This window comes from Pavona decussata, unplaced genomic scaffold (genome assembly GCF_977016875.1).
Source record: "Pavona decussata unplaced genomic scaffold, jaPavDecu1.1 SCAFFOLD_38, whole genome shotgun sequence".
In the NCBI taxonomy this organism is placed as follows: domain Eukaryota; kingdom Metazoa; phylum Cnidaria; class Anthozoa; order Scleractinia; family Agariciidae; genus Pavona; species Pavona decussata.
The window spans coordinates 1-27942 of NW_028145460.1; the positions used below are offsets into that span (position 1 = coordinate 1).

Sequence of the window (27942 nt, forward strand, 5' to 3'; positions counted from 1 at the left end):
ATCATGAGCGAAATGTCGCCTCTCCCTACCTCGCAAAGATGGTTTTGCGCGACAGTCATCGCTCCCTGTTTAGTCACAAATTGCGCGAGACCGGAAATAAATTTTCAGCCGACTTGTCGCGCAAACCTAAATTTTATAAATAAAACCAAAGTAGAATTTCAGTTCGCGCAATTTGTGACTAAACAAGGAGCGGTGACTGACCATAGCTGTCGCGCAAAAACATCTTTGCGAGGTAGGGAGAGGCGACATTTCGCTCGAGATGGCGCGTAAATCTGTGACGTCTGCGCCAAGGTAACTGGCCGCAGCTGTTGCGAAAAACTTCACCGAGCAAAACTACGAAAACGGAGCTAAAATGCTGGCTCAAAATTATTTCTTCTTGGGATTCTGACAGGTAAGTGTGTTCGCAAATTTATCCAGCTTTCATTTGATACGAATTTGGTTGCAAAGCGGCGAACAAGTCGAACGTTCAAAGCTATTTTGCTGAGTGTGTTCAAATTGTTTCGCGAAAAAGTTGCCTCCCTTGTCAATATATATAGTAAAGTCAGCAGAGCTTAGATCCGCTCGCGCACAACTCAGTACACGACATTAGTGCTGTCGCGTAAATTTTATGCAAATGAGCACTATAGAAAACCGCAAGAAACAAACAACGTAAGTCAATAATTTTAATAATTTATTTCTTTTTCACAACTTTTGTGGACTCCCTGTGGTGGCGTATATGAACCTATACCCGACTCGATTGATGGTTATCACACGGAGAAAAAGCACACAATAATATGATGTTGCACGGCGTATCAATATGTATGCACACCTTAAACTGTATATTGTCAGTTCTCCATTGAGTACTAGGGAATTGTCTCTTTTGTTTCCTGTAGGTAGTGTGGGCAGAACACCAGCACGTTTTAGAAAGAGCAAGAAAGGATGGTATCCCTACTGACCCGAAATTCAGAGACCAGTGGTATCTCGTAAGTAGTATCAAATCCCGCTACTTAGTAACTTTAAATGACGCTCTGAAGAAAATTCATGCTTCTTTTTCACCTCGTCGACCAATGGGAGGTAAAACTTATTATAAGCTAATCGTAAGCTGATCGCACGCGTTTTCAAGCTCTAAATGTAATAAAACTTAATTTAATTTAATGAACTTTAATAAAGCTTTTTGCTTTTAGTCCTTATTTGTCCATTATGTTTTACGTCTTTGCACGTGATTAGGCCAAGGATCCTCTCTTGATTAGGCGGAATCGCTACAAGAGTTTGTTTTTACGATATGTATTTGAAAACTGCTGCAATATTTTACTTACAATGTTCATAAAAGAAGCATCAGAAATTATGAGGAAGAGATGACATCTTTTTTATGTCAAGTCCATTATAGTTCAGGCAACATCCCGCCGGATCCAGAGGCAAGCATTATTCTTTCCTTATCCATTCAAGTTCCAGCTTGCACTGGCCGACGAATTCTTAACGCAAGCCTTGCTTTTTACGCTCCCTTTAAACTCTAAACATCTTCTGGCCTTAACTGAAGTAAAAAAAAAAACAGTTTCTTCACCTCCGCTTCCACCGTCTGGCCATCTATATGGACCACTCTCTTGCAAGTAGATTCAAGTAGATTACCATACCTTCAGCTACCTAGGCGTTGACGGCTTTCTCCTTACCTTTACTGAAGACTTAGTTCTTTACTGATATATCCACTAGTTTAAAATCGAATTTTCCAGATCGGGGCCAAATTTAGTCCAACCAATTTTGACCTACCCTTTTGATCAATAATTATATATTAAGCTCTTTACGAGTAATAAAGTGTCTAAAGCCGTTAAACAGTGCTCAAAACACTTTTTAAATGTAGAGCTTTGAATAAGAAGAGCGCGTGAGCACGAAACTTAGAGTAACAGAGAATTTTGTCTCTTCGTTATATCTTCTTATTAAGCTCTTTATAAAACTAGTATGTTGCCATGCAGAACTCTTGGTCTCACTAGATAGCGTCTCGTCAGCGCGTTGAAAAATGAAAATGGCTTCGATATGTTCTCGTTCACAGTTAAATCAAGGCCAGTCCACTGGGCCAGCGGGTGTAGACGTCGATGTCATGCCAGTTTGGCGGCAAGGAATCACGGGAAGAGGTGTGGTCGTTAGCATTCTTGATGACGGAGTAGACCACACACATCCTGACCTCAGGGATAACTTTGTAAGTGAAGCAATAGATGCATGTCGCTGCTTACATGGGTTGTTATCCTGACAGGAAAAGGTCTAGATCAACCATTTGGACTTTCTGTTAGAAAAAGGAACTTCATTTTTCTCAGCCGATATGTCTTGTGATGATGTTTCAATCGTAGCTTTTTTCACGCATCCGCAGAAAGTCAAGAAACATGCGATTAAAGGACCCGCTTCTCATGGAAGGCCAAATTTCGGACCAACTATTCCAGTCAAAAAGAACCTTTATGTATTTCTGTATTTAGTTCAAAACCAGCCTATAAAGTCCTGTGATTATATCATTTGGAAAGATAGAAGAGTTGGCAGACAATCAGTTCTTGCCTTTTTATCAAATCACCTCAGTTTCTTCAGCCATAAACTTAGTCCCAATAAACCACTTGCGTGGCAGTCCATTCTTGGGTTATATTAAAGAGACATCTTCTTTGTTTAGGATCAAAAAGCGAGCTATGATTTCAATGATATGGATGCTGATCCAAAGCCAAGAGATAGTGATCCCGACAACTGGTTTGTATCTAATCAATTGTCCTCTTCATGTAGTGTGTTCGTATTATGTTCTCTGTTTGTTTTGCTTCATGTTGTTTTATGTTTGTTCATGTAATTGTCTCTTCTAGTCATGGTACGCGATGTGCTGGAGAAGTGGCAGCGGTCGCTAACAATAGTGTATGCGGAGTAGGCGTGGCTTATGACGCTAATATTGGAGGTAAATCTTAGTTCTCAGCATCATTTTCTCATGTAGTCAACTATTAGACCATGATTGAAAGATTTCTGATCAGAAACGACCGACACGGTGAAAATTCCCCCTCACAAACAAATAAACAGCAAACAAAAGGCTAACAAACAAACAGACCAACGGATAAACGGCAAGTAACCGAGCACACGATAAAGCAAACAAAAGAAGTACAAAACAACCACGCTAGTATTGAAAAGAGACGTTATCCGGTGCGGCTAGATTTTTAAAAAAAAAAAAATATGGACATTTACCCTTGCAAAGCAAAGCCGTTATAATATAATTAAGATAATAACTTAACGGAGAAGTCATATTTGCTGTTGTTACGTTTACTCGCATTAAAAAAGAACAGCCGAACGTTCACGAAGGACAGCGGCCGTAGGCTAAAATATCTCATAAGAGGATATCCAATCGTCGTCTCAATCAGAACCAAGTACCATGGGCGGGTTGTGCAAACGATTTTCAGACGGAGTTTAACCACGGTCTAAGCTTATTTCAATCTGGCCAACCAGAATAGGTAGACGTGCTCTCTTGTAAACTCTGTCAAAATGCATGTTGCAGTGGCTACAATAGACACACAATTATCTACTTAAAATGAACCATTTATGAAGAGATACATGGTTCTTCTAGTTGACTTCAACCTCGCTACTTTACGCGAGCGGTCCTTAAGGATATCCAGTCATAGCAAGTTCGACTGTACCCTGCTGAAGCAAAAATTAAGAAATTCAATGCACAGAAATTAATTTTTCTATGCCAATGTTTCAGGTGTAAGAATGTTAGACGGCCAGGCGACCGATGTGCTGGAAGGCAGCTCGCTGAGTTTTCAATCCGAGTACATTGACATCTACAGCAACTGTTGGGGTCCAAAGGATGATGGAAAAACATTCGGTAAACCGGGAAAGCTTGCTCAAGAAGCACTTATGCAGGGAGCTTTGAAGGTAAACTGATCTAACATTCATAAGTCTTTCCCAGTTTAGTTAACTGACACAAGTTTTGAAAGTTACATAAATTTGCTTTTATTACACCATTGAAGAAAACACATCATTTTTTGACGACTTGTTGTACTCAATCGTAATCGGACGTCAATCGTCCATATATTTCCCTTATCGACTTTGTGTACAGACTGTGTACGACCCGAGTAAGGGACCGTATACCGGTAATTTAATGCAGTGTTTGCAGTTTATCGTGAACAGGGACTGATTAGCGACTAGCTGTGACTTCTTCTCAAAGATGAATTACTTTCCAATTGAAGGGCCGTGGTGGTAAGGGTAACATCTATGTATGGGCAACTGGTAATGGAGGTCTGACAGATGACGACTGTAACTGTGATGGCTACACGACCAGTATATACACCATATCAGTTGGATGTATTGGTGATCATGGATTATCGGCTTACTACACCGAGTTGTGCTCGTCTACGTTAGCCGTAACTTTCAATGGAGGATCACACAGGGAGAAGGAAGAAAACAAAATGGTATGGCTAAGCGATGAAATTCTTAACCCTTTAAGCCCACAGTGATCAGCATCAAATTTCAAAGCTAACTAATCCTAGTTCCTTTGCACTTGCAAAGTATTCGTTAACAAAACTGGACTATTATCCATTCACACAAATATGTTTAATGGCTGTTGAAAGTGACACTAAAAATTGGTGAAACTGCCTCTTAAACATCCATAGAAATTTGCATTACTTGAGTTGAAAACTTAATATTAGAAGGCAAGAATTTATAAATGAGCATTGTCGTTTATTTGACTGAAGGAGAGTGACTCCATGGGGCCCTAAATCCTATTGAGATTATGGGAAAACGAATTAGTGATGATGGTTTGATTTGGTGTCATGCTATAGTAGTCAAGGTCCCAAAAATGTTAGTTGGGGGAGGGCTCTCAGAAATGATTTTGAAGCCATGAATAATTTCTTAGGTTATACAAGAAAGCAACGGTCCTTCCGGGGTAATCTGTTTATCTTGTTTTAGGTCACTACGGACCTACATCACAAGTGCACAGAAGAGTTCAAAGGGACGTCGTCTGCTGCGCCACTGGCTGCAGGAATGTTTGCTCTTGTTATACAGGCAAAGTGAGTACATGTTTCGCTTTTGTTTTTCAAGCGATTTAGGTACAAAAAAGAATAAAACCACTTTTTACAGCTTCTTTTCGTTGCTTGTTAAATTAATTTTTATCGCGCTTAACCAGCTACGTTACCATGCATGAGTTACGTTACAATCCGAGTTGACATTTCAGCTATGTATCTTAATGGACTCTGTTTACTACGCTATGCAATTTTGATGATTTTTCAGCTGTCAATTTAACAAACGTTAGCTAACGTTAGAGAGGGAAACACCGGTCAATCAGACCAAGTTTAGGTAGGACCAAAAACTAAAACGAGAGAATCAAGTAAAATTATCCTATTCTTTTTGAAAACTCAGGCTTTGAATTTAAGTGATAGTAACTGTGTATCGGTAAAAAAAAAAAAACCTTAAGTAGGTAGTGCACCATACAATCAGATTCCTGACAATAATTTCCCCAAGGTATAATCCCCTATACTGTACCTACATAGTTATCAACCACCTTGGGTAATATGGTTTTTGGTATCGATTTTAACCATTTTGGTCTGAAATTCTGAAAACCGGTATTGACTTTCGAAACCAGGTCTGAAGAGGGCAATCGAGAAATTGTGTATTTAGGCCTGGAAATAGGGTCAGGGTTTGAAGAAGCAGGCGGCATCTCAACACAAAAACTTCTGAGAGGAAGCCCCCCCCACCCCCCACCCCCCACCCCCGGCCCGGGGTAAAAATTGCCATTCCCTGTGGTGAGTATGATATCACACCGAAATGTAGATCCGACGAGACGTCTTATGATGGCCTAGTATTGACTTCAATAGACCTTCTATGTTGAGTCTCAGGAGAATAAAAAGCTTTGCTTTTGCACGGCAAGCCTCGCACTGAATTCGTGTCTGGCTGAGGCTTGCCATGTGAAAACAAAACTTTTTATTCCCCCCGAGACTCAACATGGCCACCGAGTGACAAGGCTCTCTTTAATTTGAAATCAGTTCTCACTCAGAGTCGGTTTAAATAATTTGCCATTATGTTTCAACAATTAGCAGTGTACTTGAACTCATCCACCGGTCTCATTGATTTTTTTTTCTAGCCCCAATCTTTCTTGGCGAGATGTTCAGCATCTTGTAGTGGAAACTGCCCAGGTTACGAGTCCAGTCGATGAAGGGTGGATGAAGAATGGAGCTGGTTATCATTTTAATCATAAGTTTGGCTTTGGGAGGTTAGATGCCACGGCAATGGTCAAACGAGCGAAAACTTGGAAAAGTGTAGCACCACAAAGAACCTGCCACGGACCCTCAAGTCAAACACAACAGTGAGTCACGGTATCTGTTTTAATTTTAACTGCAGCTCCGTCAGCAGAAAAGCAGGTAGAAATAAACAGCGAGCTCTCAAAATAGTGAACTCCGGAAGGGAATTCAAAGGGAAATTAAAATGGCGAGAACCCGGCTTATCTCTGCTAGCTTGTCCTAAGGGTTTATTTTCCTGTTTCCTCGGCTATGCCACGGTTCTTTCTGAGAAATAAGCGGAAATTCAAGGGCACGTTAACGACAAGAAAATATCGGACCTGTTCAATGATAAACTATGAATTTGGCGTTTGATTTTTGACCCCTGAAGACGCCTATAGGCGCGCTTTCATATATGGTGTACATTTTGCTCTAAAAAAAGGGGCCAAAGACACTTTCTAGGTCCTAGGCCTCCTCTACTATTGAAAGAAACAACGTGATTCAAAATGGCGTCTATTTTAGCCAGATTTCTCTAGTTTTCAGGGGGAAATTTTCAATTTTTTTCAAAGCATTGGTTACAGATGTCATCTGGTGATTTAAAAATGGCATCCTTCTACTCAGACTTGGAGGACATTCATCGAAATGTGGTGGAAAGACCCAACATTAGCAATATTTGGTAGGAGTACAGTTTCGAGTACGAAACCGCCGATTATTCTTCCCCAGAAGAGACCGAAAATGTGAATATTGTCGAAGCATCAAGAGAGCAGCATCTCATGCATGTGATAATCGTGATGGACAAACATCGAGATGGAAACCAGCTCGGCAACAACGCTGTAGAAATGAAGGGAAGACTCTAAACCTGAATCAGAGCGGTTTGGATTTTTTATACAATACGGAATAACCACAATTTTCAGGCCCCAACCATGGACCGACTCATGCCTTTGAGGTCGATATCAGTCCGACTATATTTTTTGACAAGCTGTTTTCAGGTGAAGTGTGATCCAAGAATGAAAACGATTGCTGATTGTTGTAGCCTATATAGTATTCAAGTGATATACTGATAGTTGGACATCAGTAGCTTGCATAGAGGGAAATAATTATTAAACGATGTCTCTGCTAGACGCTCACTTTATCTTGCACTCGTGAAATCTCAGTTATCCTACGCGACCCAAGTCTGGTCCCCGGACAAGATAGCATTAAAAATTCAAATTGAAAGGGTTCAAAGGAGGGCCACAAGGTGGATCCTCAAACAACGTGTAGGCGTGATGTCATACAGAGACAGACTTTTAACTTTGAAACTTCTTCCTCTGACGTTTGACCGCGAACTCAAAGATCTTGTTTTTTTTTACAAATGTCGGAAAGGTTTTACTGATCTTAATGTTGATGATTTTGTTTCTCCTGTTTCTCACGGCCGAACCAGACTAAGTTATCCTTATAACCTTAAAACTCCTGTATGAAAACTAGCACTTTTCAGGCCTCTTACTTTAATCGTATTGTTAAGCTCTGGAACTATATCTGTAAACTCTCACCCCCTACCAGTTTTTCAACTACTGCTTCCTTCCGCAACTTTGTTACTGAGCACATGTTTCACCTTTTGCAAAATCACTTTGACATATTCTATCCCTGTACCTGGTCAATTGTACGATCCTGCTCCTGCCATCCCTAGTTTTTTAGCGTCTTTTGGTTGTTTGTGTTTTAATTATTATTTGTATCATGGGAGGTGCCTCGCATGGGTCCTCGCGTCCCGTTCGCACCTGCCCTTTTGACCTTATCACTTTTCACGTATTTTTCATTTCTTTCTAGTTGTTTAATTTATTGTATTTACCATGTGTGATGGTCAATAAAGCTGTTAAAAAAAAAAATAAAATAAACTTGGACCAATGACAGCAAATGTAATTTTTTTTCTTTTTTGGCGGACATTTTGAATGACTAACCAGACTAGTTAATAATTCACAACATAATGTTTACATTTTCAAAATGCTCATCTCGTCTACTTTCTAGAAATATATGGTTATGTATGGTTTGGATGAAAACTTAAGCTTTTATTAGCCATTTTCTCTGTCCATGTCAATTTTTAGCAAAACTTAGTAAAAAATTCAGGGGTCAAAGGGTTAACTAAAAAATGTGTCCATCCGTTTTGGCTCATCAGGGTTGGCTATAAATCCTTAGCTATAGTCTCTACGTTGTTGCTGTTGCTTCTAAATGCTAAGTGACGAGTCTCAGACTCGCCCAATTTTAAAAATTCGCGTTAACTTATTTGGCAGATTTTTTGGCTTGTTAGCGTAGTAACCACGACCTCTACAAAGTAAATAGGGAACTTCAGATCAGAATACGAGAACGAGATTGAGTACGAGTACGTACGACTTTCAAATTTTATATCGCTTTCATCCCCAGAACCGCTCCTTCCCGTTGAATACCAACAGATAAAAAGACCCTAGAAACAAGATTAGTGGGAAAAGCGGTTTTTTAAACCACGCAAACTAAATTTGAAAAGTCGTTCTCTGCAAGTCAGGTTTATTAAAGGGGGATTGTCACGGAGATTTTGTTGTATGTTGGTTAAGGGTGCTCAAATATTTGACTAAGAACCTCTTTTCTAATATGAAATTACTTTAAGAGCTCCGGGAAGAAAATATGAAACGATTTAAAATCACTTTTTAGCCTTTTTTAGTTGGCCAATTTTTTCAAGTCGCAATCTATTTCCATCCCAGCCATCCGCAGATAAAAATGAATGATACTAGTTTCTTTGCACTATTAGGGTTGTTGTTAACATAACTGAAACATTATTTTGACGTTTACATCCACAAAAAAAGGTTTTGCCTATTCAAAGTGACACTAAAAGTAAGTGACACTGCCCCTTTAAGCCAATTGGCATTTGAGATACCTTAATTCATACAAGCGTATAACGTTGGTTCGAATCAAAGGCTCCTGTGAGCCAACTCGTGAATGCAGATGAAACATCAGTTATTGAAATTAAGACGGCTACGGACACTTCCTTGAAAGCTAAAAGAAATAATATCAACGCATGCCACGTAAACGCTCTAAAAAGCGTCTTGTTTATTCCAAGGTCTTGCCGATACTTCACTAATTGAATTTTTGAAATTCAATAATTTTTAAATTCTTAAAGGATATCGCACTTTGTGGAAAAAAACGAAAAAAACCTATAACTTTGCTCAGATTCAACGAAAAATCTCCATTCTTACACTAAAATGATTGTCAAATTATTGTCTACAAACTGAATAAGATTATTCTGATGCGTTGTGAAAAAAATTTCCTCGGTTTTTTTCCACTAATTGAGTTTACGACCCCGGACTTTCTGAAAAACTGAGAAAACTTATAACTTTGCTCTGATTTAACGAAAAATCCCAATTCTTACCCTAAATGATCGTCAAATTATTCTCTACAGATTGAATGAGAATATCCTGATGCGCCATAAACAAAAACGTTTCGCGTGTTTTTTCCACTACTTGAATTTAAAACTCATTCACTGCGCATGCCCGAGCGTTAACGACAGAACCAACCAACCAACCAACCAGGCAAAAAGTCCGCCATCGCTATAACTCGTTCATAGCGTATGCGCCCATTCACGAGTTAAAAAGGTGTCCTCTTGTTTTTTTTTTTTTCGTTTAGGCCCTACACGTGTTAAAGAGTAATTTGATATTGAGAGTGAAAATGATTTTGTTTTACAGGGAGATCCCCGCTGGCGGAACCCTGTCAATCACCATCGACACCATTGCCTGCGATGGAACTGATAAGGAAATCACTAAGCTGGAACACGTGACCCTAACCGTCAGTTTTCAGCATCGGCGACGCGGTGACGTCAGCATTGACCTGTTCACGCCGAGCGGGACTAGGAACGAAATGCTTTCTACTCGGCGCTATGATGATTCAAAAAATGGTCTTCATGATTGGACATTTATGACCGTGCACAACTGGGGAGAGAATCCCAAGGGAGTGTGGGTGATGAATGTTACTGATAACATCGCTACGTTGAATAAGGGTGTAGACGTGAATGGATATCTGCAACACGATACCAGTAAACAGGAGGCGGACGTGGAAGACCTAGAAGAAGAGGTAAATTTGGCTTTTAGAGTGGTTTTCAATACAGTTTCGTAAATCAAATATCAAAGTTATTCTGGCAAACACGAGAACGCAAATAGCGTAATGAACCAAGCAGAACTCGAATCAAATTTATGCAACCGGCGTTAAGCGCGGGAAAACGCGTGCGAACCGGTGACGATTTGTTTTGGTTTTGCTTCTCATTGGCTTAGAAAAAACCGCGAGTTTTGGTAACCATTCACGGAATGTTGTAAACCCAGCAAACGCGACCCTACTTTAGACACTGTAATTGATAACCGCTCGTTAAAATGATTTAACTTAAAATTTTTAAAAGATAGCATCCACGACCGACCGGCGTATTTGTTTCATAAAAGGAATCTCAAAACGAAATAAGCCCACTAGACTGCGAGTTTGCCTAGTAATTGGTTGCAGGGTTATACGGGAAATTCTTATTGACTTAGTGTGTGATTCGTATGGGAAAATATGGTCTGAGTTATTTTTTTGATCACATTTGAACTGAAATGAATTTGCGGACGTTAACGACGTCTACATTTATCATTTCAGTTGAAATGGCGCCATTAAAAAAAATTGACCGAACGCTAACGTGTGCGAGGAATATAAACGGTCCAGATTTAAAAATGTGTCCCACTCAAGTAGCCAATTATATTGCACGATTCAGCAAATTGCGCAGCAGGAAGAAATATTGTGTATCGTATGACCTTGGAATGTTAGATCATAAATCTAGCATATCTATGTTATGAAGAACACGAAAAATATCTTTGTCTTCCAACTATATAGTGTTTGCACTTGGATATGATTGACAGCCTCCACCAGCAACTCTTTACCCATCAGCTCGTGTGTGCTCATTTGTAGTTATCGTAAAGAAACAGATTTATGGCCTGTTGGTTGTTTGATACGATACGTTCCTTGTGAGCGCCGTTTTCACCGTTCACATTTTACATTAGTAAAATTCGGTGAAGAATGAGGCCAAAAAGATTACGGAAACGCTCTGTCTGTTGGAATTGAATAGAAAATTGCAAAGGCTAAGTCATCGGCTTGGGACGAATTTGATGCTATGTCTGGGGCAACAATTCTAAAACTGCCCAACATCTCCCCCATTAAGAGTCAGCCATATTACATTTTTATCTCACTTGTCACTAACTTTCTTCTTCTCGCTAAATTAAAGGTTATTGACGATGAAAAGAAAACTCAAGAATTAGAATCCAAAAAGGCTGGAAAGAATGGAGACTTCAATGGGGCTTCATGGGATGCGCCCTACCCGGAGGGGGTGAAGAAACACAAGATTCACACACCGGCCGAGCTTCCAGAGAACAAGGTAAACAGCGGCGAGGACGAAGAAGAGAAAAACAATGGTGAGTTTAGATAGTTATGAGAAACTACATGACGGTTTATAGTTCACACACGTTAACAGTATGGTGATATTCCATTCACCATTCACCAAGACAGTTGTGTAGTTCTGTGTCAAGTCTGTATGGTCATTCCACTTTGTCCTTGAACTAGCATAGAAGAGCCAATTCATTTTTGGAATGCTAATAAACCTTTATTATCATTATTATTATTATTATTATTATTATTATTATTATTATTATTATTATTATTAGAACTAGGAACATGGTTTACTGTAAGGTGCAACAAGATGGCGGCAATTGGATTGAAGCATACGATCTCGGCAATTGTGGATTGTAAACAGTCTAGCTTTCATTTCAAGAGTCACACTTCAGGACATTTTTTTCACCCGGCTTGTGCTGTGGAACTCCGTTTTTAACCACAAACGACGCTCCACCGGCCATCAAATTTTGGTCGTATTTGCTGAGTTGTGTCAAATCACGAGAGTCCACAAAAGGAAAGAGAAGAACGGAGGAAAACGAAACAACAAAATATCTATAGAATTAATGTGTTTGCTTTGAAAGTTTAAGCTATTTTGCATTTCAAATTTTGTATAAACTGAGTAATTTTGTAATGAATTGACACGTTGGGACTCCAAATGGCGGACTTAAGTCGTATTAACGAAGTGGTCGGATTAAAGGGTGGTCCTATGGCGCGATCAACTGTAATCACATTTTATTGCTCCCGACCAGACTCATTGGTGCAAGGATTAACGCACAGTTTCATCTTGTTGTGTGTTGACTGAACACAACCTTGAAAATATACATTAAACGTTAAAATATCGCCCCTAAGTGGCTGACTTTTTGTCTCAAAGTACCAGGCAATTCAGAAGCCGAGGAATGGGGAGACTATGACCCAGGAACGTTCGACACCTTTCTCCCAGAAGAATTTCAAGATGGAGTAGGAATGAGCCAAAATCCTGGAGCTTTCTACACCTCGTACGAAACGCCGGACGTTACTCAGGAAAACAATAACTACCAAATAACAGCCGCTGCTAAAAAGACGCTCCAAGACGACGACGAAACTGGTGACGATGAAAGTGACAAGGTTTACGGGTATGATCGGTACATTTACACGAACGAACCTAGCAAGATATCCCAGAGCAAACGAACGGATACAGATTATCAAGGGCAGAGAGTGCAGGTCACAACGGAAGAGACCGGCTCTCAGCGAGTGCAGGTCAATAATGGTTTTCAAGAGGAGTTTGTTCCCGGGTTAAATCCCGAATCAGGGAGGATAAGCTCGGGCGTGTTTCTAGAATGGAAATTGACATTTTACGGGACTGGTCCCGATGATAGCGTGTCAGGTTACGGCGATGATGACGATGACAATGATGCCACGCGCGCGTCTGACATAGATTTAGATTTATAGTGCGTAGCAATCGTTCGCCTTTTTTTATGTTTATGAATGTTAATTAACCAATTCGCTCACAAGCCGTACGCCAGTGTAAAGGTGGCGGAAAGCAATCGATAACATAAAAAGCATTTCAGTTACATCTTAGTAGCTATGTTTATATAATCGATGCTTAGACTCAAAAGCTAGCGCCACTTTTTAAACCAAAACAAACCGCGCCACAGGAAGGGACTCATTAGCAATTATAATTGAATACTTCTCAAGTTCGGGGTTTATTGCTGGTACAAAATCAACAGCTATAACCACTCTTATATTTTCAAAAACAGCATCACGGGAAAGGACGTCTGCTTAGTGACATGTGAAAATTGAATTACAGCCAGCCATACTTTAGGATTTTCTGGAAAAAAAAGTTATACAAAACCTGAAAAATAACTCCTAGGAAACGTACTTCTCACTCAATATATGTATATGGTCACAATTAATTAAAGATTTCTTCAAACGAGTCAAGAATTAGAACCACAACTCGCCCAAGAAACTATTTGTAAAGGTGGGCGACAGGTAAATACTTAACTCTGGATAACAACTTTTGAAAAAATGCAGTTTAATAAAGTTTCTTAAACCAAAACAAAGTAACGATACCCTGGCAAATCAGAACTGACCCAAGCAACACCATGAACAAGGGACAGCACATGTGAAAGAAAACGAATTGTGTGCGGCATACTCCAGTTCTTAGGTTTGCTAAATACTTGTTATAGGTAGTGCACTTCCTCATATTTTGTCGATTGTTATGTTTAGTTGAATAACCGTTGTTTTCGTTGAATGCGGTAATCTTGAATGATGTTTGACTTAAGACGTAAACATTCCTTCGTGTATGCCTGCTTAGCTTTCTGCGGATGAAAGGTTCTTTTTAAGCATTCAAGACTGTAATGTGACTATATTCACATATGAAACTCAGGTCTGGCTCAGATGTGCCAAAAGCAACAGCATGGTACGGCAGTGGTTTGTCAGCGGTACGGCGACAGAATCAATTCTGTGAGGCAGATTAAAATGAAGCAGCGCAAAAACCTTTAAGGTACTGCAGAAGTTGTTTCATATGCCTTTCATGGCTCGAACCTAATGCAGTAAATACACTTTTGTATTTTTTTGACACATAGTAAGACTCTGGTTCAGTGACCAGTCAAGCATGAAAGTTGGGCGCGCTTGCAAGAGGCGGGACGAGTTCGGTTTGACATAAAGTGCGACGTTTAAATCAGCTTTCGTCCCAGAATAGCACCAAAGTCGAAGCTGGTCGAGTAACGTGCGCGGTCTGAATCAGCTTGTTGCTTTTACTGCGCTGTCAATAACAAGTGGACTCTGTAGTTCAAGATTCAACTAACCGTTACGTTTTTACTGCCTGCCTGCCTGCCTCAATCTTTGAGCGGACTTCTAAGAAAACAAAATGTTTGGCTCAATGGGGTGGAAAGTTCATGTTCGTGCGCTGTGATTGGCAGATTTCGATCCTCTTTATCAGTTTCTGTATTTTTTGCGGTCAGCCGGTTGTCGCCGTAATAATTATCGACAGCAGTAAAACAAGGAAGCAAATTGTTACTTGGGATTGAAGTTTAGAGTCCGTATGTTATTGAAAGGCGCAGTAACTCGAACTGAATTAAACTAGGTACGGCGCTTGCCATATACGGCGTCTGAACCAGGCCTCTTTAATGGAAACGTTAGTCAGTGATTTTTAGTTGGTAAACCCGTCCTTTCGCTGCTTTAGTTTAATATTTTTGAAAAAAAGCAAAATCAACTTTGTTAAATGTTAAAGGATCGTTCATGAATTGGAGTGGTCATCGATTTGAGTTTCTGGTGTGGACGTGAGAATTTTAACTTCAGCTGAAGATTCATTTTTTGTCAGGACACGTTGACTCCTTTAGCTTTCTGGGGAAGTGTCACTGGTGATTTCGAAATTTCATTAATTTCATTTCAGGGTTTTCTATCTTAAACAGGGTATTTGATTTTGTTATGTTTTGTCTTAAAGGGAGTATCTTTTTCAAATTGGATTCAATTAATAATTGAGAATGTCTTAATAGGGTACTAAAGTGTGACGTCACAAATACTTGAATTTTTTAAATTATACAATTACCTAAGATTCTCGGAAAGAATACAATGAGAAATTACTACTTGCCAACAACAGCAACAACAACAGCTTATTCACCCTTATTTCAATTTGTGGGTGGGGGGGGGGGGGGGATGGGAGGGGGGTAGAGATATTGGCAATCAGGTATGCTCCAATGACTCCACACAAACCCCACTAAACTGAAACAAAATTAGAAGGATTTATGTGGAGTCATCCGAGCATAACAGCGCCAATATCTCACCCCCAAATTGTAAGAAGATGCTGTGTTTTGGCAAGTAGGTTATGTTTATTGTGCTCTTTTAGGATATCTTAGTAAATCTCGTAATTTCACAAATTAAGTTTTGTGACGTCATCACTTTAGTACTCTAATCTGTAAGCGATGGTTTGCAGTTGAGGCAAAACCAAGTTGCCGATAGCATAAATTGTGACTGCAGCACCATCTGTCAGTGACTGTCGGGCCAGGGTTTATCACGTCCAAAGGCACCCTCCCAGCCAAACGTCTGAGTCCCTGTGGGTTTAGTTGATATAAATAGCGTATAGACAGCGCAGATAATTTTCAACACCCCGATGTATTATACTGTTGTTTATTTAATAATAACTAAGTCTACTAATTCACGATTTATTAATGTCGCCGAGAAACGTATCCATTACATCTCACTAAAATATTTTAAAATCAATGTTTGTCTTTGTCATGGATAGCTTATTCAATTCTAAATCAGTCTTCCTTCTTTTTTGAATATGATGTACAATATGTCCTAGCTGGTGATTTTGGAATTTTAATCAATAAAATATGACAATTTCGTATATAGACTCCTCAGTCTCTCAAGGCCCAAGGGAAGTGGTAGGAGGGCAGACAAGGTGTAACGTACATTTGAAGGGCACTCAGTCACCCTAAAAAAGCTTTCCCTGTCCTCATGGTCTCCTATATTGAACGAAAATTCGACCTTCCTGAGGTCTGTGTTAATCATCACTGTACGGTATAGGTAAGTGATGGCCTTCCTGGAAAATGGATGTCATGCTTTGGTTTAATTTCTATTGAATAGAAGATCCAGTTTAATTCTCCTGTGGCTTTCCTGTAGTGGTTAGCAAATCTCACCAGTTGCATAGCCACAGGCTCAAAGAAGAAAAAATTTAAAAAATAATCGCCTGGTACGAAAATTAAGAAAATCGTAAACTGACCAGTCCAGTTTCTCTTTACACCTAACATTTTGCGTCACACGTTATTAGAAGGCAGTGTTACTTCGCTCCACCGAATTCTAGGAAAACGTCATCACCAATAAGAACAAAAGGTGCCCAGTATTTTGGATCACTGTACTCATCAGATTCTCTCATAAATTTAACGGCTTGGTTAAGAGACTCGCTAGCACTTCGTCCCTCAACAAGGTGATAGTAGAAACTTCTCATGAACTCCAGTGTGGCCTCATCATCGATCGCCCACAGTGTCACCAGAACAGACCGAGCCCCAGCACCCATGAAGGCACGCGCAATACCAACTACACCTTCGGCTTTGACCCTTCCTCGACCACTGTGACAACAACTAAGTACGACAAGTCTTGCGCGGAGCTGAACATTTAACACATCTTTCATTCGTAGCACATAATCGTCTTTTTTGGGAATAGGGCAGGTTCGATGTGGATTTGGCGTTAGAGCAATTTCACCAGTTTCCATGCATCCATGTGCTGCAATGTGAACTAAGGCAACCGAACTCAATCGTCTCAACACCTCATCTTTCGTGGCCTCTTTGCCAATGAGGGGGCTTTCCTTCAGAAGTTTGCCAATCATTTCCGCCTCCTTCCTGGCGAATGGAAGCTGTTTCAGGAGAACGTTCCCGTGGCCATCAGCAACTTCGGCTACCCATGGGTCTCCCACGAGCATTGCACCATTTCTACTGTGGTAATCCTCTGGGCAATCAGCAATTAGTTTCAAACTGGTCAGCGATGGAATCACCCGGATTTTGAACGATTCACAGAGGAACTTGGAATCTGAATCCAAGAATGCAGCATAAGGAGCTAGCCACAATGGCCCATCTGGAACAATGATAAGTTGATTACCTTGGACCAGGCCTGTAAACGGTTTAATGGCAATTTTGTACAATGTGTGTAGAGAACTATTCTGCTGTAGTGAATGCTCTGTGCTGTCATCAGCTGAATTCTCCTCTGTGGATTGGCGGTCTTCTCTCAGAGAATCCATGGAACGATCCTCGCACCTAACGCCAACTTGAACACCAATCTCTTTGTATGCAGTTTCTATAAGCTCCTGCAAGTAGGTCTTGACATTATCCAACGCAAATGGATCGTCAATTTTCTTTCGGACAAAACGGATCGCTCTCTCTTCAGAATGTACCCAGGCATGAACGGCACCACTATCGACAGCTTGAAAAACTGTAGTGGATGGAATAAAGCTCAGCATCTCCAAATCATTCATTTCTTGGCCATTTGATCCAAATTGACTTCTTAGAATACCGCACTTTTCTCGAATGAGGTCAGTTAGAGCTTGTGCTCTTCCTTCTTCGGCAGCCAAGAGAGCGTCACCAAATTTTCCCAGTTTTAAAAGAGTTCTCCACAAGGCATTGTAAGAAATCTGATATGTATCTCGAAATCCAATTTTCCACTCATCTTCTGTCTGAAGAAGACTTCTCACTTCATTAAATTTGTTCACGCTAAACTGGTAATTTTGTAATGCCTTAGGTAAACTTTCTAATAGTTCAAAGCTGCGTCCTAATGCAAAATAGGCGCGACCTTCCCCAGACATGTCTTGCACTTCTTTGGAAATATTAAGGCTTAGAGTGTGATAGTGTATGGCTTTCTCGAAACTATGGAGAATTTGGAAAATGTTGCCAAGATTCAAATAAGCGCACCCCTCTGCTGCCCTATTTCCCTGTGCTTTGGCAATGTCAAGCGACTTTGTGAAAAACTGTTTGGCTTTTTCGATATCCCCGAGACACTGATAAGCAACACCAAGATTCGTATATCCTGTCCTTTCTCCAGACTTGTTCCCAGTTTGTTTAGCAATGTTCAGACTTTGCTCCTGGTATTTTACGGCGTTTCTAAAATCACTAAGACTGCCAAACGCAATCCCGAGATTACAGCAAGCAGTCCCTTCCCCGGCTTTATTTCCTACTTCTTTGACAATACGAAGATGTAGTTTGTGGTAGTAGATGGCCCTTTCAAAATCTCCGAGACTTTGAAAAGCGATACCGAGGTGGGAATACGCACACCCTTCCTCATCCTTGTCATTGACCTCTTTGGCAATGCTGAGGCTGAGTTGGTAGTATTCAATGGCTTTTTTGAAATCGCAGAGTCCGTCAAAAGCAACTCCAATATTGCCATATGCACGTCCTTCCCCGGCGAAGTCTCCTACTTGTTTTGCACTACTAAGATGTAGATTGTGGTAAGCTATGGCTTTTTTGAAATTACCGAGATACTGAAAATCACTGCCAAGATTGCCATACGCACGACCTTCCGCGGCAATTTCACCCAAATCTTTGGCAATCTCAAGATGCTGGTTGTGGTAGTCTATGGCTTTTTGGAAGTCGCCAAGACAGTGAAAAGCATTGCCAAGATTAGCACACGCAATACCCTCACCGGATTTGTTTCCCAGCTCCTTCGCAATGCTAAGAGCCTTGCGGTGGTACTCGATAGCTTTTTTGAAATCACCGAGATTGCGAACAGTATTGCCAAGATTGCCATAGGCCGCACCTTCTCCAGCCTTGTCACTTAAGTCTTTAACAATGTTCAAATGAAGGTTGTGGTAGACAATGGACGTTTTGAAATCACCGAGTCCGCCAAAGGCGTTGCCAAGTTGAGAATAGGCAGTTCCTTCCATGGATTTGCTTCCAACTTCTTTGGCAATACCAAGACACAAGTTTTGATACTCCACTGATTTTTGGAATTTACCAAGGCTAAAAAAGGCGTTCCCGAGTCTTCCATACGCTCTTCCTTTTTCAGATTGGTTGCCCAGGGCTTTGGCAACATGTAAGTGTAGGTTGTGATAGTATATGGCTTTTTGAAAATCACCGAGACGCTGAAACGCTGTTCCAAGATTACCATACGCAGTGCCTTGCAACGATTTGCTCCCAATGGACTTGCCAATTTCAAGAGCTAGATTGTTGTAATCGATGCACTTTTGGAAATCACCAACACTGCTGCAAACACTGCCAAGACTGCAATATGAGTGTCCTTCAAGTGATTGATCACCGACTTCTTTAGCAATTGCAAGACAAAGGCTTAAATTATCTTTTGCATCTTTAAAATTGCCGAGAACATAGAAGGCATTGCCAAGATTGCCATATGCAATCCCTTCCTGAGCCCTGTCTCCCAGCTCTTGCGCAATGATCAAGTGATATTTGTGGTAAACTAATGATGTTTTGAAGTCTCCGAGATTACGGAAAGCCCTGCCAAGATTTCTGTATGCATTTCCCTCTCCAAACTTGTCTTTAACGGCTTGGGCGATACTGATAGCTTGCTTATCGTACTCTATGGCCTTTTTGAAGTCACCAAGCTCGCACGAAATAATTCCTAGTCTAATGTAAGCACGTCCCTCTGCAAGCTTGTCTCCCAATTCTTTGGAAATACGAACCACAGCGTTGACATAATCCATAGCCTTTTGAAAATCTCCAAGACGGTGAAAGGCATTACTTAGCTTATTATACGCAGCTGCTTCCCCAGCCTTGTCGCTTTTCTCTTTGGCAATACTGAGAAGCAATTCGTAATAAGCTATTCCTTCATCACTGGCATTCAAATGTTCATGCTTGGAAAGCCTAGTTGATTGTTGAATTGAAACAGCTACCTGTTAGATAAAAGCGTGTATTATTTTTGTGATCAGAAGTATTTTGGCCAATATCCCCCAGAATTACTCAAAACAAACAAAAATGCAATAGTACAAAAATCAACCAACCAAAAATTAAAGTCAAACAAATAAGTTGAAAACAAACAAATCCGTAAGCTAAAAACCTAAAACAAAAGCATCAAATCAAAGCAGAGAGTAGAAGTAGTTGCTAAATGTTTTAAGTGAGGCCACTGGGAGCTCAATTTGTATACAGCTAAGATAATTAATAATATTTCCATATTTAAAATGAACAGATTTGTGAAATGTCACTCAAAAATAAGGATAAAGCCTTTTTATGGAATAAGCGATTAAGCCCACGAAGCTATGTTCAAATGGCATAAATGGATTGGCTCTGACAAAGCTTCATCGCTCGAAAGGTCAGCTGTTTTAAGATCATTTTAGTGTTATTCTATCACTTTTAATTCCTTCTTTTAATGTTGGTCTTTTGCTGAATTTTTGGCGAAATATGGCCACGATAACCACTGTTCGGATATCATGACACAATTGTCATGGAGACATCACATCCTATTGCGAACCTCAAAGAAAACATTTTTGGGCATGGTATCTATTTTTACGTTTTCATTGTTATAACATTAATACAGGTGAGTTATGGAGCGGGAAATCTGCCTCCTCCGCAGACCCCATAAGACGTACAAAAAGCCTAGTCGAGATAGAGTGAAAAGGGTTGTGTGTGTACAATAACACAGCAAAGCTTGAGCTATTCGAATTCGTTATCATGACAATCATCTTCCTCTTCCTCATCATCATCATCATAATAATAATAATAACAATAATAATAATAATAATAATAATAATAATAATAATAATAATAATAATAATAATACTAATAATAATAATATTACATTTTCTGAGGTATGCCTACGTTATGTGATAATCTCACCATGTCTCTCGAAGTTTTATTTTCAGACTTAGCCTTTGGTTTCTCTTCTCCCGCGTCTTGCTGTCTGTTTACTTCTTTTAAAGAACTGCTCCTTAATTTCAACAACGTCTGGTTTGTCTCGTCAATCTTCTAAAAGTCAAGGTGTTTAATTTTGTTTTCCATACATCATTTAATAAGAATGCTGACGCGGTAAGTTCTTATAAGTGGATTGTTCATATGAGAGTTGCTTCAATTTTCTTTGTAATCCACTCGGTAAAATCAGCCTAGAGACTGACTACTAGGACTTTTATGACAGCAGGTTAGCCATTGATCTTAGACTTTCGTTTCGATTAAAAATGACTCTTATCTAATCTATTTTCGGTCTTACACTTTCGTCAGTCAATAAACAGTTCTTGACGGGTTGACTTGAATGGTTTCCGTTTGTATAGACTGGGAAGAGGACCACAAGCTAAATTGTAAAATGAAAGATCATAAACTAGAAGTGACTGTTTAAAACTTGCTGAACGTCCAGGTTTGGAAGCTGTTTGCATTTCGCCAAACTTTTAGGTTTAATCCGGGGGAAAAGTTCTCTAAACAGACGATGGGTGGTCTAGTAGCGATGGCGTTGAATTATCGACGAATTGAGAAAACTGCAGGGTTAATTATTTATGTTAGGATACTGCCAATCCTTTGTCACACCACGTGATGGCTTCTTCGAACTGATGCAAATGAACACAAGCAGTCGCTCCTGATGAAGAAAACGTGTAAACATTAAATGCAAGCAGCGGGTGAGATATTAATTTTTATGATATAGACAGGAGCGGAAATACACCGCTCGTAAAATTTATACGAAACTACATCCGGGATCCGAGTGGCGTAGTTTTCATATCCACACTAGTGTGGATATTGACGACGTCATTTCCCACTTTTTTGCGGTTGTTTGAAGAAGAAGAAGAAGAAGAAGAAGAAGAAGAAGAAGAAGAAGAAGAAGAAGAAGAAGAAGAAGAAGAAGAAGAAGAAGAAGAAGAAGAAGAAGAAGAAGAAGAACCTTTATTGATTTATACCGTTCAGGGTAGCCCCTTTAGATGCAAAAAGCTGTCTGTTATCAATGGGAGCCCTGAGCACAACAATGCAATGTTTGTGCAAACAGTTGGCTAAAAAAATTAAATGATAAGGGATAAATTTGTCTATATAATAAAAAAAAGAAAATTCAGGTTGGTTTGAAGATATGAATTTTATTTTCTCGTGTTAAAAAGAACATTTTACTCACTCGCTGCGCTCGTTCGTAAAGTATTGTTTTTAGCTCTCGAAAATAAGTTCATATCTTCGCGCCGCCGTGTAATATCCTCTATTTATCAAGAGGTAATTTACTAGATTTCTAGTGTTACTATTTAGGCTATTCCAGACAACAGGACCTCTAAAACTTAGAGATCGTCTGCCAAATTCAGTATTTATGCGTCTCATTTTCAGTAAAAGACCCCTCTGGTCAGATTCATAGGCCTCGAAATATAACGACAGTCTTTTTTCTGAACTGTTGATCACAACCCTGACACATTTCCACTGCTACCATGTCACCTTAGTAACAAGAAGTCATACCTCTTACAAGCGCTTTCACGAAAGTTGGTTGTAATTCACTAGCAGATCTTGCGTCATTCAGTGAATCACGATAATTCCCTATGTAAAAATCAAGACGTCGTTAAGGAAGGAATGAAAAACTACTTAATTAATGTCACACTCATTAACTTGGCGCCACCTTTCATATTGTAGAAGGAGGCTTATTGGAGAGGGAAGATTATTTCACTGATTACGAGTTTTGCATGAGAAAAAATTAAAGGAAATGTCTTTTTTTCCAAAATTTTTTTCACACCATTTACTGACTGAAAGAGCAATAACGAATTGAGTGTCACAGAATAAGTCTTTTTTTTTTTAGGTAAGATCATTTCTTCGGACAATTATAATAATTGCCTTAGTTTTGATATAGACAAACTGACTTGTGTTTTGACCATTAGTAAACCTCAGTTTTGAAGTCTATCTTCTATGCTTCCTAACGTGAGAAGGGGGGAGGGAAGGAGAGGGAACTCAATGAGAGTGGCGAGGAAAGGGGGGGGGGGGGGTGGTGTGGGAGTTTTGGGGGTATAAAAAACCCCTCAAAATCAAAACCGGGGGCTTTTTTGAGAGGACTAAATAGAGAGGGAAGGGGATTTTATAAGAAGTTTTTACGGTAAAAAGCAGATGCGGTTTTATTAATCAAAGGTGTTTGTCCCCAAACTGGAGGACCAGTAATGTGCTGTCCCTTTCGCCCTGACTAATCGGACCGTCATTTGTAAAGAGGACACATCGCTATGGTAACTAGGACATTTACACTAGCTAGTGCAAACTCCAACAAAGCAGTGGTCGTTAAGACTTCCGAACCCCCTTAAATACTGAGTGACGATTAGAAACCGAAATAAAAATAAAATAAATAAATAATTGACTTTATGTAAGTGTCGAAGTATTTATATTTAGTACTGAATTGCTAATTAGAGGCACTATAAATCAATGAAATATATACAAACTGAATATAACATTTGTTAAGAATCTCAACCGTTGGTGGAAGGTAAACCAGTTGGCTATCTACAAAGCGTGGCCTTGGGTTTGAAAACGGGGCTACTGTGAATCAAATCCGAGACACTAAACGGTAACAAAACGCTCGTTTGTAAGGCTAAATAATAATAATGGACAGGACACCGTCATCGTTTCAGAGCAGTCGCCCAGTCTGGGGCCCAGTTTCACACCAACGTAACGCTCCAAGAAGCGGACATATCTCGTTAGTGGGCAATCAACTTAATCAAAAGGGCTTCCATTCAGTACGAATAAGGCTTCTTACCCGAATAAAAATGAGCAATCGCCCTGTTATTGTACAGTTTGGCCTTCATGTCGTCATCCCTGCAATTCACTTTAATCCCTTCAGTGTAGTAGTTGATGGCGTCGTTGAAATCCCTCTTCTTGTATGCATCATTTCCTTCATTCTTGTACACCTCTGCTATTGCTAAAATGTAGGATTGAAGTCTGTTTATCACTGTGTCCATGTTTTATTAATAATGTATCAATCACTTTGCCTCCTGGGGTCAGATCCACGAAGCCCTTCTAAGTTAAGGTGTATCCGAAGTATTGCTTCTGAACAATAGTCTATTGTTATAATGACAATAAACTGTTGTCAAGCAACAATACTTAAAGATGAATATTAACTTAGGAGGCTTTGCGAATTTTAACACAGCAGATATTTAAACTACGGAGTTAAAAAGGTAAGGTCTTATTCCATATGCCCTCTGCCTTTTTACAGAACAACTGACCAGCGGCCTTAGTGATCATATAGAAAGATGAGGCGCAGCACTCATGTAACCATAGTGATTGCACATTTTCACCTGCTCTGATTGGATGAAAGTCTTATTTTGGAAATCTGTAGAAGTACCGTAAATTTTCCATGGCTGATATTGTGCCATCTTCGCGCCCTCCCGCTCATCGGTGAGGTGAGATTTATAGAAGGACCTCTAAAAATTGTGAAAAACTGAATGAAAGATGCGAAAGGTCGATTTTTTTTACGTTATAGCGAATGAATATCGAGAACAGCACGCAGCCCGAAAATTTCCATTTGAACGGAAGAAAGGCTCAGAACAACGGAACATTTTTGGTGTATAGTTCATTTGTTATCGGTAAGCTCTTGTTTACTGACAATTTGGGAAGAAATATTGTATTTCAAGAGTTGCAGATCGCTTAATGAACAGAAGTAGCTTGTTTGTCGATGGAAATGTTCCGTGTATCATTAAGAATCATATATCAGAGAGGCGTTCATTCCCGCTCTAAACCAATGGTGAGCCCTAGCAAAAGGCTGATAACTTAATCGACTCTCAGCCTTAGCTACCTGTGCTTGTCAACGACAACGAAAGTTAAATGCTTTGTTTATAGTGGAATACTCTTAGCTACCCTAGATCGTTTACAAGGCAATCCACTCGAAAATAACGGGAAACAATTGTTTCTGTTATTTGTTCATGTGTACACATATAATTCGCACTATGGCGTCAGTTGGTTGAGCCGCCACACAAACAGAGAACAAATGGCTTTATAGAACCTAAGGGACAGGTTTAGTCAACAAATCCTCACCTCTTAAAGTGTCGTCATCAAAGTCCAGTGCTTTTTCGGTCGATGATGTGACGTCACTTTCGTGATCATCTTTAATTGGAGCATTCGCCATGGATTCTTTGGAGGTTTAAGACTGCATTAGAATATAAATTGCCTATTTATCGAGGGGATTCCGTTATTTCAAATAATTGCAGTCAGTATATTACGCTTTTTAGTCATATATTTGACAATTATTCCGCGAAAACGTGCGGAATATCGCCTGATACGTAGCCGATAAGGCCGTAGGAAGAGCTGGCTAAAATCAGGGGATATTCCGCAAGATTGAGCAGGACAATTGTCTTCTTATTCAAAACATTGATAAAAAAGCACAGCTTTAGTGCAGACACGACACGAAATTACGTATATCGCAGGATATCTGTTGACTACGGACGACGAATATATATTCAGTACACCATGACCATATTTGGGCAGTGTTACAATGTGTTAAATAATAAGGTGGAATTGGATTAAGGACTGTGCCCACTTATACAGAAGTATTAATATTTTAGACTATGCGGGAAAAGCAGTTGTTAGCAAGTGCTATTGGAATACAATAAGAAAATTGGGGAAATCAGGCATATTTTTGATATAAAAAAGTAACAATAAGTCTAAAAAGCGCCAAACTACAAAACAGTGTATGGTATTTTTCAAAATTAAAACTTAATTGTCTCTGAAAAATGCGTGGATTTTCGGATTCCGATAACCCTTGCAAGATCTTCTTTTTCCGCTTAGTTATAAACCGTGCAAAAATATCTCTGTTTTAGCAGGTACTGCTGACAAGAAATCCGACTTTCTCGGAATATCGTGAGATGCGCAGGACGTATGCGCAGTAGCAAAGCGAGGCACCGTTCTTAAAATGTACAAACAAGAGAGCAAAATAAGCGAACGACAAACACTTGCGCGCGAAAATTGCTTCCCTGGAAGAGAATCCTCCTCTCGCGCGTCGCCTTTCCTCCCGGAGGAAATTCCGCGCGCCCATTTCTTTCGCTCGCTTTTCTATTCCTCAGAAAAATAAAGAACTTCTTTTGTCAACAAAACAACAAATGTTGAAATTTGAAACTGGTTTTCCTCTATTTTTACCCTGTTGTTGTTTTACTATTTCACTTTCAAGGGTAAGTGTCACAGGGATTTGGTGTCATTTCAAAGACCCCAAACCGTTTTGTATCAACAGAAACTTGCGTTAATGGTCCAGTTTTCTCACAAATTATCACCCCAGCGTACTAAAACTGTCGATGATTGTTTCCGGCTACAGGTGGACTGATTGTTTTCAAGTTTCACTCCATTCCGGCCCTGGCTAACTTTTTCAAATTCTGATATTTTCGTTCCAAAATGTGATAGACATAGATCACGAGTTGCTGCTTTCAATAATTTATTTTAATTGATTATTTCTTTCTCTTGGTGTTCTAGTTTAGTCTGTAAATAAGTGAAGGTTTCCCACTATTCTCACCAAAAACGGTCAAATTCGATCCCCACTGTGACACTTCTCCTCTATTTTGTCCGTAGAGGATACATATCAATTAATCAACACATTTGTATACTGAGCATCAAATATTAACAGGCTTATCGCGCTTTACAAAGCGTTGAAGTAAAAAAAAAATTATAATATACACGCAATTTATGGTCCCGAGGGAAACAGTTAGTTTTGTTTTCCCGAGAGTCCTGATGTCGAAGGAAACATCAGGACTCGAGGGAAAACAAAACTAACTAGTTTCCTGAGGGACAATACATTAAGTGCTTTGTTATATATTTAGGCTTTCCCTTCAACAGTCACAGCAAAACAAACAAACAAACAAACAAACAAACAAACAACCGAGAGGGCAACAACTGGGGAATTGTATCCCTGTCGGGATACATTTGTATTTGATCGGGGGACGTGACCAAGAATCAACCAATCACAGTACTCATTTTGTTGAGTGAAAGTGTAGGTATATAACAACACTATATGTACCTAACTTGTAAAATAAAGTCGACTGTAGCACTATCAAATAACGAGATTTAAAACTAAGAACAGAATCGTCTCATCTATTATCTAGAAGAAGTCCATCAGTTTTGGGTAGTAATGTATCTGGGCAATGTAATGTGTGTAGATTTGTTATGTTGTGCTCTTTTTACTGTCTCCATTGGACGACTAATACTAATAACCACTTTTCTTTCCACAGTATCATTATAATGAGCTTTTACAAAATTTGATAAATTTGTTAAAAAAGACTGGAAGTATAATTTCTCGCTTTCTGATTGACGGCTGGGAAAAAGTGTTTGCCCGTTGAAACGACAACAAAGTAACGTGTCGGTGACTGCCTAAGCGAAAGACATTTAGTATAAAACATTAAGGTATATAATCGTTTGCTCACTCAAATAAATTAGCAACATACCGTAACTTTGAAACGATTGAGCCACTGTTGCCGATTTCAGTGTTGCATCTGATCATTTGACTCTCGTATTGCTTGGATTACAGCTAGGGTGATTATCGTGACCTAAGCTATACGGTTGAGATTTACATTGAATAATTAGAGAGAATTGATTCAGTTTCCTCGTGTTTACTGTAAACAAGGGCTTTCATTTTCCAGCTTTTTTTTGTTTTCGAGTTTTTTCAGTTTTTGGATTAAAGTCTTCACTTTCGAATGGATTTTATTTCAAAGCCAAGAGGGTTTTTTAATTTTCTATTTCAGGGGACACTATAAAACATTCTTAGCAAATCGCCTGTTTCGTCTGTAATGACGTATGCTGTTTTGAAAGGGTAGAAGACCTAAAGACTCAGAAATTTATTTTTCATATTTTAGGAATTAACTGGTGTTAAAGACAGAAGTGAGTTTCCAAAAGCGTCAATGATTTGCTGTCTTTTAACCGTAACGTTAGAAATTTTAATATTAGTAGAAATGTGCCATTTTTTCCATTATTTTAAGTTTTTTAAAAACTTTCTTTCGCTCATTTGTTGTTAGTGAGTTTTGTAA

At 39.5% G+C, this 27942-nt stretch overlaps 2 protein-coding genes across 2 annotated transcripts; one reads left to right on the top strand and one right to left on the bottom strand.

Annotated features, from left to right (window-relative positions):
- Positions 1 to 872: 872 nt before the first annotated feature.
- LOC146483410 (PC3-like endoprotease variant B) lies at positions 873 to 15199 on the top strand (the record flags this gene model as incomplete). The annotated part of the gene is made up of 11 exons (XM_085105595.1): positions 873 to 962; positions 2024 to 2170; positions 2627 to 2700; positions 2808 to 2896; positions 3689 to 3861; positions 4176 to 4397; positions 4894 to 4994; positions 6065 to 6286; positions 9884 to 10268; positions 11440 to 11626; positions 12475 to 15199. Coding segments are annotated over 11 exons (2247 nt in total), but the record flags the coding sequence as incomplete, so codon positions are not given.
- A 64-nt stretch (positions 15200 to 15263) lies between these two features.
- LOC146483411 (uncharacterized) lies at positions 15264 to 27461 on the bottom strand. Its single transcript, XM_085105522.1, has 7 exons — positions 27364 to 27461; positions 24974 to 25069; positions 23700 to 23861; positions 22430 to 22507; positions 21514 to 21581; positions 20855 to 20980; positions 15264 to 19914 (listed from the first exon to the last, which is right to left on the bottom strand). Exons 2-7 carry the CDS (start codon positions 25062 to 25064, stop codon positions 16363 to 16365), a joined length of 4077 nt encoding a protein of 1358 aa, XP_084961648.1. The 5' UTR covers positions 25065 to 25069; positions 27364 to 27461; the 3' UTR covers positions 15264 to 16362.
- Between the last annotated feature and the right edge of the window lie 481 nt (positions 27462 to 27942).